General features: G+C 51.9%; 1 protein-coding gene across 1 annotated transcript in view; it reads left to right on the top strand.

Moving 5' to 3' along the window:
* Nphp4 (nephrocystin 4) overlaps positions 1 to 11,921 on the top strand; it is an 81,841-nt gene that overhangs the window by 32,711 nt on the left and 37,209 nt on the right. The window contains exons 10-11 of the mRNA XM_021201228.2: positions 4,793 to 4,975; positions 10,879 to 11,005. Coding sequence (XP_021056887.1) covers positions 4,793 to 4,975; positions 10,879 to 11,005 — 310 coding nt within the window. The remainder of the gene's footprint in view (positions 1 to 4,792; positions 4,976 to 10,878; positions 11,006 to 11,921) is intronic.

Genomic DNA, 11,921 nt, shown 5'->3' on the forward strand with positions numbered 1-11,921 from the left:
GGGCGTCTGCAGCTGCTGGTGTCCGGGCGTCTGCAGCTGCTGGTGTCCGGGCGTCTGCAGCTGCTGGTGTCCGGGCGTCTGCAGCTGCTGGTGTCTGGGCGTCTGCAGCTGCTGGATCCGACTCAGGCTTCGAGGGTGGTGGCCCCTACCTGTCCATGCCACAGTCACACCTGCAACCCATGACAACAAACCTCTTTGTTTTTCAGCTCCTGACAGGTAGACAGAAAGGAGCTGACTTTGTTTTTTTTGTTTTTTGTTTTTTTTTGTTTTTTTTTGCTAGCCCGGTCCAATCAGGAGTGTTGTTCCAGGCCGTGGAACTTTCTTTCGTGTCTATGACTAAAAATAACTGCCGTGCTTAGTTGAATGAGCTGAAAATACCGTGTAATAAATGACCACCGAGAGCTTAAGTGACAGCCCATCACCGGGTCATACATGGGAGAGCAGATGACTTTAATTACGGGTTCGCAGGCCGCCTTTGCCACTGTGAATATGTGTGAGGGGAATTAGCCTGCAGTTGCTGCCAAGTTCACCGCGCCTCTCATTTGCACTAGGTCGCGGTGTGTAATTGATGCAACCTGGTTGGGGACCCTCTGCTGGAGGGCTGGCAGGGAGGAGGGGCATTGGTTCATGCTCCCTCCACCTGTTTCCGGGACCCATCACTGTGGGTTCTAGCCTTGTGAGGTTGCCTCAGTGGTCCAGAACTCGAGGAGTCACAGAGAACACATCTTCTGAGGCTTTCCCTGGACTCAGGGTGTCTGAGACCCTTTGTGCTCTTCTGGGTGGGTGATCAGTGGGCCCTGAGCTCCATCTGGGTCTCACATCTGTCCGCTATGTGCAGGCTCTGGGTTAGAGGGCAGGTCAAGCCATGCGCTGGGTTGCTCAGGGTCCTGGCTGGGGTCCAAGCGGTGGCCTCCTCAGTGCTCCATGCTTACTGACTCCTCCCTCAGAGGGATGATGGTCCCTTAAGTCAGTCTGCCTTGTGTGTAGAGGATGCTTCCTCATTCCTCTGGTGCTAGCTGCCACTGTGTGTGTGTGTGTGTGCGCTTGTGTGTGTATGTGTGCACGCGGGTGTGTGTCGTGTATGTGTGTGCGTGTATGTGTGTGTTGTGTGTATGTGTGTGTGCGTGTGTATGTGTGTGTTGTGTGTGTGTGTGCGTGCATGTATGTGTGTGTGCGTGTATGTATGTGTGTGTTGTGTTGTGTGTGTGTGTGTGTGCGCACGTGCATGTATGTGCGCGCGCATGTATGAGTGCGTGTAGTCCCCCATCATGCATTCCCTCCTCTCAGGGCATCCACACATTGGGCAGAAAGGAAGGGGAGGCAGAGTGGACCCAGTCTAATTCTGAGTGAGTAGGGAGGGGCTGGAAGAGAGAAGGCCTTCCTTCTTGTGGGGGTTTCCAAGATCCTTGATGAAGAAACAGCCCTTGCTTGCTCAGACTGCTTTACCTGATGGCGGATGAGAATGCATACACTTTATTCTGGGTGATCCCGGGATTAAATACCTTTTCTGGAAGGAGTGCTCAGGGAGGGAAGCTCATTGGCTGAATGCTGGGGTGGGGGACGGGCTATCTAAGTACCTCATTAGCATGGAGAACTCCAGGTGTTTAGGCCATGTGACCCAGTGCCCATGGTCCTCTGTGGGATGTCATGGTTCCAGAGCTCCACCTCTGCTGTTCTCAAACCTGAGACTCCTGGGGTCTGAGCTTTCCCAGCCTTATCATTCTTCTGCCTGTCTGGTGACCTGGTCCCACAGGCCCCCACAGCCCAGCTGTGCTCCTTCGGTGGTTCGTGACACACCTGTGCCGACTTTTGCTTTTCCCATCATTCATTGTAGTTAAAAGTCTAAATGAAAACTATTCATTTCACAGGCATTTGGACCTTTCCCTTTTTCTTTTGAGGATGTATAAATTCTGACCTTAATTTGGCAGAATAAAGAATTATAAAGTTGGTAATCTTTTGATTTTTTTTTTTTTTTTACCTTGGAGATGGGGTTGTCCTCTGTCTCCAAGGGCTGTCCCTGAACTTCTTGCCTCCAGGAGTCCTCCTGCCTCTGACTCCTGAGAAGCTGGGACTGCTTGGTGCATGGTGGTGTCAGCTCAGTGTCCTAATTGTAAAAACCCCGGGTAGCGGAAGCCTCCTGAGTGGCCACTCTTTCTCTGCGCTGTGCATGGCCTTCTCTTGAGAGCCATTCATTTTGGGGAAGGGTCCTGAAGCAGGAGCCTCTGGGCTGGCTGTAGGACACAGGTGGGTGGGTGGAGTTGGACTGCCACCAGCTCCCAGTTACCCCGTGGGGGCTCAGAAGTGATCGATAGCTCTGTGCTAATCATCTCTTTCTGTTAAAGCTGTTAAAGACAAAAGCCAAAGTGGATGTTTACCTGTCTGACAGATGCTCCACATAGAAGAGATTTATACTGATCAAGGACTAAACAGCCACAGAGAACCGAGAAACTGGAAAATTAGAAGTCAGGATTGCCTAACTTGAGAAACGAAGCCAGAAGGCGTTGCACCAATCGCAGGGACACTTGGATTTCTGTTTTATTTTTACTCCCGCCACCGTGAGTGGCTGTTTACAGAAGCCTCCCAGCCGCTACTGAGTTTAGGGCATTTTATTGGCGAGTGCTCCAGTTCTCTGTGTAGTGATCTCACTTTGAGAGGACTGGATCCACCAGCATCGCTGATCGAGGCCCTGCAGTTACCCTCTGTCTTCTAAAATCTGTTCTGCCCGTGAAGGGCAGAAGTGTACCCAGGCAGGGGCAGGGCGGAGACTGGGGCAGAAGTGGGGGCAGGGTGGGGGCTGGGGCAGGGTAGGAACAGGCAGATCCCTGTGTGGCATAGTCTGATGCTAAAGATCCCCACTTTCTTGATTCTTTGGTTTTTTTCCACCCAATGACCAGGGACCCAAACTCCATTAACACGTACAGGAATAGGAGCATGGCAGTACCCAGACCCACCATCTGGCTGTGGGGAAGGCCCAGCATGCCCTGCGGATCTACAGGGTTTGAGACCCAGGTGCATAGCAAGGCGGCAGTCAGAACTGCGGGTTTGGGGTTTTCTCTCATGGATAGAAAGAACACACAACATTTCGGGAGCAAAGCCCAGGTGACGTCGTGGTTCCCCGTTGGTCAGCCCTTGAACTTGGCTGTGGTTTGGTCGAGCAGAGACCTTCTTGTGAGTATGTGGCATCCGCCTGGCACCCTGGTGGACTCATGTCCAGCAGTGACGGTGGCCTGGCCACACCTTGTTTCTAGTCATGAAAGCAGCGTCTGTTGGGACCTCAGTCAGGGCCAGAGCCCTGCCACCCTTGCTGGCTCTTGCTGAAGTGTGCTGTCCTGTGGGCCAGACCCCTCTTCCAGGTCACCTGCGTTTGTGTCCCCCACTCCGAGGTTGTGCTATTGCCTGCGCCTGTGCCTTCAGGGACCCTTGACTGCACCTGGGTAACCAAGCCTACTGCCCAGGGCCGTGTGTTCCTTAACCTGTGCATCCAACTGGTCAGCTTCCCATGAAGACTGTTAGGAGGGGACAGTATTGTGCTCAGACTCCCTCACCTCCTTCCGCCATGAGGGTGTTGCTTTGGGGCAGTGAGAAGCAGGCTGGTGGTCCCTCCCCGGCCTTCCAGACTGGAGTTCTGGGTCAGGGGTTCTACACAGGCCACCTTGTTGTGGTCTGACAGTTTCCCATGAACCTCAGGGGTCTTTATCTTCCCAGGCAGCTCCAGGATCTGCCAGTCAGGGCTTCCATTCAGAGCAGTTGCCTTGATAGGCCAAGCTGCATTTTTGTGCTCCACAGAGACCTGGGACTCAGCTGTAATCTTACTTAAAAGGACGAAAGGGACAAGTTTAGGGTACATCGCTGAGCCCAACTCTACCTCTGGATTTATAGAGGCAACTTTGTGCAGACGACAGGTGGCTGCAAGCCCAGGGTTTCCTCCGGCCTCCGCCTGTTGATCTGGCCGCTCACTGAGAAGGTAGGAAGACTCATTAATGAAACAGCGGATTGCTCTCCCGACTCAGTGAGCGCTCTTCAGGGTGACACACACACACACGCACACATGCACGCATGCAGCTTCTCAGACTTTGATGAAGATATGTGCTGGTAACCCTAAGTTGATCATGTACCTTCACCCCTCATATACACACACCTACATGCTCATGCACATGTGTGTGTGCACGTAAACACACACACACACACACATATACACACAGAGATACATGCACATATATACATATACATACTCACATATATACATGTACATCTCCCTCACATTTACACACATACATATCCACACACAAACACACACATATATACACAGAGACACATGCACACATATATGCATACATACTCAAACATACATATATACAAGTATATCTCCCTCACATTTATACACACAAACACAAATATTTTGCAGAGCTTCTCGGGTGTGACTCTTTAGTTCTTTTGATGAATTTGAGGAGAAGTTGGCACGTGTCCGAGGGTTTACAGATCAACAGAGAGGTCCCCGAGGAGTGGGGTGTTAGAGCGGCCCCTGCTGCCATGAGTCATAGGAGAAAACTGATGGGGTCTGGAGACTGGTGGGTATCAGGACAGGCTGTCCTCCTGCCTCCGCTCCCGTGGGTGGAACAGGTGGCTCTGGCCCCTTGCTGCTCTGAGCTCCTGGAATGGTTATATGTGGTGACACCACTGGCTTGCTGCCCTGTCAGGTGGCTGTGGTGCTGTCTCATATCAGGTGGTGGCGCTGTCTCATGTCAGGTGGCCGTGTCATGTCTCACGTGGCGGTGATTTGTTCCCGTTCCAGGCCAGCTCGCCCACCTCACTATCCAGTGTGGCATGCATGCACATGGTCCGATGGGCTGTTTGGAACCCCGATCTGGAAGCAGGCCCAGGAAAGGTGACGCTGCGTCTTCAGGGTGGGGTACAGCACAACCCCTCACGCTGTCTGGTCTATAAGGTGCCTTCAGCTAGCATGAGCTCCGAGGAGGTAAGCACTTCATAGGTGTGGTTCTCAGATGCTTGTAGCAAGTTCACCTGTGCGCGAGCGCCTGTGTGCACGCGTGCGTGATGTGTGGGTGCACATAGAGGCACCAGAGTTTTTCTTGTATCCTCTATCCAATGTTTGGACACAGACGCTCCCTAAACTCGGAGCTTGCTGATTGGCCACCCTGGCCTCCGCCTGTCTCCCCTCCTTTCCTAGTGCCGGGGCTGTAGCTTTATGCTACCACACCTAGCTTCCTGTAGGTACCTAGGACTGAACTCAGGCCTTTGCACTTACACAGAAGCGCTTTACCCACCCAGTCCATGTTTATTTATTTTAAAGCTCCACAGTGACTAGCGTGTTTTCAGTATTTCACAAGCCAGCCTTTTCTGTGTCCTGAATGTGCCCTTGGTGCGTGCTGAGTCCCAGTTAGGCCAGTTTCGTCCTGGGTCTGATACACCCTCCTTCCCTCCTCCTCCTCTGGATGCCTGGCTGGTGGGTTGCACATTTGTGGGGGGACTGCTCCTCAGTTTGCTCCTTGTGCCCATGTTCGGTGCCTCAGAGGATGACTTCGATGGGTGAGAGAACTAGCCAGGGCTTTGGCTTCAGCCCCCAGCTGGGCTTTGTCTCCCCTCCCACCCCAACCCCCAAGCACATTCCCACCTTGGACCTTGCAGCTCCCAGCAGCATGGAGAGCACAGGCCCCCAGCAGACTCTCAGACCAACAGAGCTGCTTGGCTGTGGCATTCTCTGAGCTCCAACCTGGAAAGCAAGGGAGGCCAGGAGAGGCTCCCGGACAGACGGACGGACGGATGGACGGCATGTCACCCTGGCCGCCTTGACTGCCTTGCTCAAGCTGTAGTCTTGGAAGTCAGGTGACCCAGGACACCACAGACAGGTGTGGAATTGCGGCTTGGCTCAGGACCATGTCTGAGGTCCATCCTTGCCTTGTAGGGTGTGGCAGGGCCCCCTTGCCCTTCCTTCCGTGTAGTGCCTGTCGTGTGCAGGTCTCAGCCGTGTGTGGAGCCCTTACCACCCATTTCCTCTTTCTCAGGGAGAGGGGGCGTACCTGCCACTTCAGTGTCACGTCTTTGCTGACTCTAGCGACAGCTGTTATTTCCAGTGTTGTTATTTATGATCTGCCGGTTGCTTTGGGACCTGCACCAGGGAGCAGCTGATAGTGCAGTTTCCTTGTTATGAGCAATGTCTCTCATTATGGGACCATATTTTGCTGCGTTTCCATATGGCCTGGTTTGAGCCCTTATTATGAAATCACCATCAGAAATCTCAAAGCCATTACCTTTCCTCTCTTCCCCCCTTTCCCCTCCCTCTTTTCCCTCTCTTCCTTTCTCCCCTTCTCCCCTGTGTGTCTCTCCCTGTCTCTGTATGGTTATGTCTTTCTGTCTGTCTCTCTGTTACTCTCTGTGTGTTTGTATCTCTGTGTCTGTCTGTCTCTCTGTTTCTCTCTCTTATTCTCTGTGTGTTTGTCTGTCTCTCTCTCTCTGTGTTTATCTCTGCCTCTCTGTGTCTCTGTATCTCTATGTCTGTCTGTCTGTGTTTATCTCTGTGTTTCTCTCTTTGTGTCTGTATCTCTGTCTATATCGCTGTCTCACTCTTTCTGTGTCTGTGTATGGCTATTTCTATTTCTGTCTTTTTCACTCTATCCTCTCTTTCTATCCCTGTCTGTCTGTCTGTCTGTCTGTCTGTGTCTGTCTGGTGTGTCTGCCACATTTACAGCTGGTCTTCCCTTTTTGAATGTGCAAACTGTATCAGGCACGAATATTTTGAAAGTTTGACCTGCTCTGTGACACACATGTTAAACATTTCCATTTCCCATGGAGAACACCGATTCTGCGTTGCATTTCTCAATCCCAGAGATGCCGACATTTCTGAAGAGTGACTTTTTATTTTTTTATTTTTTGCTGGGGCTGTCCACTCCCTCTAGAGTGTGTTTGGCTGCATCCCCATCATCTGCCACTAGATGTCAGTAGCATCCCCAGTTGTGGCAGCCAGCATCCACCTTCAGACCTTGCTGAAAGCTTTTTGGGCCAGAAGTACCTGTGGTTGAGGACCAGCATCCTGAGCAGACAGTGTGGATGCTGGCATCAGCTCTGTCTCCACTCCTGCACTGGGAAAGCACCGTGGAGGTGCGCCTTACCTGTCCCCTCTCCCAGCCAGCTCCACAGCCCTTCCTTGTGCAGGGACTGCCTTTTGAACCTGAGCGGAAATGGCAGCTGTCAGTCAAGAGAAATAGCAATGCTGGAGAAGCAACCTTGTTTCGGGGCAGTGTGCTGTGTTTCCAGGCTCATGCTGTCCGGGGGTTATTTCATTGTTTACTAAGAAGCAGAGTTGCATCTCCTGGCCGGGTTTCCTCCCTAGCTCTTGTCCTTTTCTTGTCTTTTCCTTTTGGATGAGTAATTCTCTAAAAGGATTTCCGTCTGCAGACACCGGTACTTCGGTTCCTAGCTGTGATCTGCAGTTATTACCTTTGATGTTGAAATAGTACCTTTCCTGTGCTATTAGTTTATCAGCTGTAGACATCTCGCGCTGACTTCCTGAGCTGATGGATGGGGACATTACTTATTCTCACACTCCTGTCCTCTTTGCAAAGCACTGGGCCTTAGGTAGGATGCACACAGCAGGCCTGGTCAGAAAGTTGAAGGCTCTTGGGGAACTGGGCAACGCTCACGAGGGAGGGACTTGTAAGCAACCTGCTTAAAAAAATCCCAGGTTTATCCCAAGCTCCATGGGTGTGGATCTGACCTTAAACAGCAGGCCAGGGCATTTGAGACCTGAGCTTTGTGTGTGGTTGACTCTGTCTAGTCCCAGGGCTGCCCTTGAAGACCATAGGCAGGAGATCTGGAGGACACAGTGTAAGCTTGGAGATGGGCACTCATGTGGACAGGAGTGCCCACAGGAACTGTGGTCTCAAGCTAGGGCCTGATCCCAGGGGGCTGATTTCTGCTGATACACAGTGCCAACGTTCTTCCTTCGTGAACTACAAAGTAGCCACAGACGTATAACTTGTAATCTTTAAAGTGAGGGCAGTATAATCCAAATGAACTTGTGTTCCAGCAGCCCACGTGGTAACGAACCAGTTATCTGACAGCAACACTGAGATGGTTCAAAGGTTGGTTACCAAGGGTCTTAAAACACTTAAAAGTGAAAATGTCCGCACATCTAGGTGCTAACACTGTCAGGAAGAGAGGGAAGGTGCAGAGGAGAGCCAGATGGAGATGTTAGAATTAAAAAGGAGCAAGTTAAAATCTCCACAGCTGGATGGGTGGCAGGAGTTTGTCATCCCTCACATCAGACAGTAGAACCAGAACTACCAGAGTTGCAGGAGGTGTTGGCAGCGGCAGCCAAGCTCCCGTGCAGAACAGCGTGGCAGCACCTGAACCCAGCACCTGGTCAGGCGGGAGAGTGCCCAGTGCAGGGAACACCTCTGAGGCTATGGTGATAGGAAACTCTTGGCAAGAGACACAAACCCAGATATCCGGAAGTTCAGCAAAGCCCAGAGATAAATGGGAAGGAAACTCAGCCAGACACCGTGAATCACTGAAAAATAAAAGCAAAGAAAGGGTAGAGAACAGAAATAGAAAGCTGGTTCCCTGCCCACAGAGAAGGGCTGGTGTAGATGTTGCAGGTTGCTCTGCCCTGTGAGGGCCAGTGGGAAGCTCTCGGAGCCCAGAATTCTGTACCCCGCGAGTCACCAGAAGCGCAGGTGTTGCCTTCCCCAGGGAACTGAAGGAAGGGAATTCGAGAGCAGCCTGGTGCTTCTCATGAGGAGTGGTGCTCAACCTTTCCAACACCGCCACTCTCTAATACAGTTGCTCATATGGTGGTGACCCCCCCAGCCATAGATTTATTTCACTGCTACTTTATAACTGTAGTTTTGCTACTGTTATGTATCATAGTATAAATATCTGTATTTTCCAGTGGTCTTAGGCAACCGGGGTGGTAATCCACATGTAAGGAACTGCTGCTCTAGAGAAGGAGGCGTGGGAATGAAGAACAGCGGAAGTGAGGGCTGAGTCGGCTTCGCGGGAGGTCTAGGCAGAAGTTACATTGTATCTGGTGAGGTCTTCATTCAGTTAGATTCTGAATAAGACAATGTAATGAATGCCAGGAGCCAGGGTTCGGTGGGAGCTGGAGAGAGTCTGCGTTCCTTCCACAGGGGTAAGGAGCTGCCAGCGCTGACCAGACCTAGAAGTTGCTAAGCGTTTTTTATTGAATTTATTTCCTTATTCCAGAAAGGGTCTCACTGTGTAACTGCACTGGCCTCAGCCCGGTGGTGACCCTTCTTAGCCTACTCAGTGCTGGGTGCCAAGCGTGTGTCAGCACCCTGGTAGAATTTATACTTAAAACCCCGAGAAGTCATTAGCAATCAGATACCCTATGAATTACAATTAATTTTGTGGTGACCAAAATTCCAGACATTAACAAGGGAGGAGAAGCAAGTGGAGGTGGAACACTTAGTCCGGACTTCTCACTTGGGAGCACTGGAGGCAGAATGAACCGGCCACAGTTACAGGTGGATCTGATCTTCAGAGTTGGCTCCCAGTGACCCATTTCCAATAGCCAGCTGGGCCCCATCCATCAAAGGTCCATAGGCTTTCGGATAGCTCTGACCATGAGCCTCTGGGAAACCTTTCAGATCCAAACCCAGCCAGACAGGCAGAGAAAAGGGAATGAACCTAAGGAAGACAGAGGGAGTCTGAACAAAGCCCAGGGAAGAGCAAGATGTGCAAATCATGTGTCAGCCCTGTGAAGTATCTACATAGTATGGAAACAGGGTCGGAAACATGGTCTGTGAGGGCCATGGCTTGGATGTAATGATGCAGCTTTGAGAATAAAGGAATGGGGGAGTCCCATGCAAACACTGACGTAAAAACCTCCAGCATGTTTATCCGAGCCAAAATAGACCTCGAAGCAGAGGGGATCCCAGCTAGGAAAAGCCTTAGAGATTTCTTTATTTTTCATTTTTTGTATATGAGTGTTTTGCCTGAATGTATTTCTGTGAACCATGAGCATGCAGTACCAAGGAGGCCAGAAGAGGGCGCTGGACCCCTAGGATCTGGAGTTACAGGTGGTTGTGAGCCACCATGTGAGTGCTGGGGACTGGACCAGGGTCCTCTGCAAGAGCAGCCAGTGCCTTTAACGGCTGAGCCCCTATACCTCTGAATATTTTTATTTTTACAAAACACAGTGTCTACAGAGTTACTTCCTTGCTTCGCAGAGAAACGAGGACCTGTTCACACAGCAGTCTGTCCGCGCTGTTTGAGGCAACTCTGTGTACAGTCAGCAGACTGGCCACTACCCAGGTGTTCCCAGTGAATGGATGGATGGGCACACCCGTGTGTTAGCACATGACTCAGTCATGAAAGCCTTGGACTGTTATGTGTTCCATAGTGTGGGTAACCCTAAAGGCATTGTGGAGAGTGAGTGACCGAGAGAGCCTCTCTCGAGCCCATGTGATTGTGTCACATGATTCACATGACACTCAGGAAGACCAGCCTAGTTCTGTAGAAGCAGCCAGTGGCTGCTTAGATCAGCCAAGGGATGGGTTAAAACCCGTAGGACTGTAGTCATGCAAGTAAGTCAATATTACATGTTAATTAAAAAACATACACATTATGGCTTATTAAATACCTTAACTATACTTTTGCTTGGGTAAATGTCATTCCCTGATAATATGCCCTCCTGGGATTTTAATGCCACAACTAATTTTCTTCTCAGAAAATTACTTGTTTATGATCTAAGAACACGTGGCTTCTAGAATGTTTGCTGTCTTGCTGGAACGTTTCTTGAGGGGGGCCTGGGCCGTAGGGCCAGCACTTGTGTTGGTGGGTCTCTGCTGGAAGAGCCAGCGAGGGACGCCATTGTCCATCTCCCATGGTCAATTGCAGGTGAAGCAGGTAGAGTCCGGAACCATCCAGTTCCAGTTCTCACTGAGCTCAGAGGATCCCACAGAGCATGCCAACGGCCCCAGGGCGGGGCGTCGTTCCTTCAGGAAGATGCTGGCGTCCCCTTCAGGTGAGTTCCAGAGAGCCACTCCACCCACAGATTGCCTCCTCCCTCCTCCCTCTTCCCTCCTTCCTCCTCCCTCCCCAGCCCTGCAGGGTAAGTGCAGGAGTCAGTGAGCTGGTTTCCCTTAAGATGATGACAGTGTGTGGTCTGTCTGTCTGTCACCCAGCCTCCAGCCACACACTGGTTCAGATTCCTGACAGCTCCCTCCCCAAACAAGTGTCTGTTGGCAAAGTCTGGCTTCATCCTGGGCAGTTCCCAGGGGCATCCTGCCCACACGGGGCCTGGGAATCACAGGCCTGCTGGAAGTGCTGTCGCGTGGTCGCCTGGGCATCCTGATTCACACTGAGGCATCTTTGACTTTCAGTGTGTGATTTGGGGATGCCCCTCCAGCCAGTGGCCCCCAACAGGGATCGTGTGAGTTGAAGAACTGTTGCTGTCATTGAGCTTGAATGGCCCAGCGTCTTCTGTATGACCCCGGTCTGTGGTGAAGCCAGGGTGGAGGGAGGAAAGGCCGCACAGCAAGGCCCACAGGTGGGCTTCGAGCTGTCTCCTGCTTATGGAGGGTCGCAGGTGCCCTGGACACAGGCAGTCCTGCTCTTCATGACTGATCCAGCTGGACAAATGGGGGATGGGCAGCCCATGAACCCATGGAGCACAGCACTATTGTTTCTTCCTCCAGCTGTGCTCCCCTCCTCCCACTCTGCTCCCACCCTCCTGCTGTGCCCCCACCCTCTCGCTGTGCTCCCCACTCTCCAGCTGTGCTCCCACCTTCTCACTGTGCTCCCCACCCTCCTGCTGTGCTCCCCACCCTCCAGCTGTGCTCCCATCCTCTCACTGTGCTCCCCACCTTCCAGCTGTGCTCCCACCCTCTCACTGTGCTCCCTACCCTCCAGCTGTGCTCCCACCCTCTCACTGTGCTCCC

Source organism: Mus pahari, chromosome 6 (genome assembly GCF_900095145.1).
Source record: "Mus pahari chromosome 6, PAHARI_EIJ_v1.1, whole genome shotgun sequence".
Lineage (NCBI taxonomy): Eukaryota > Metazoa > Chordata > Mammalia > Rodentia > Muridae > Mus > Mus pahari.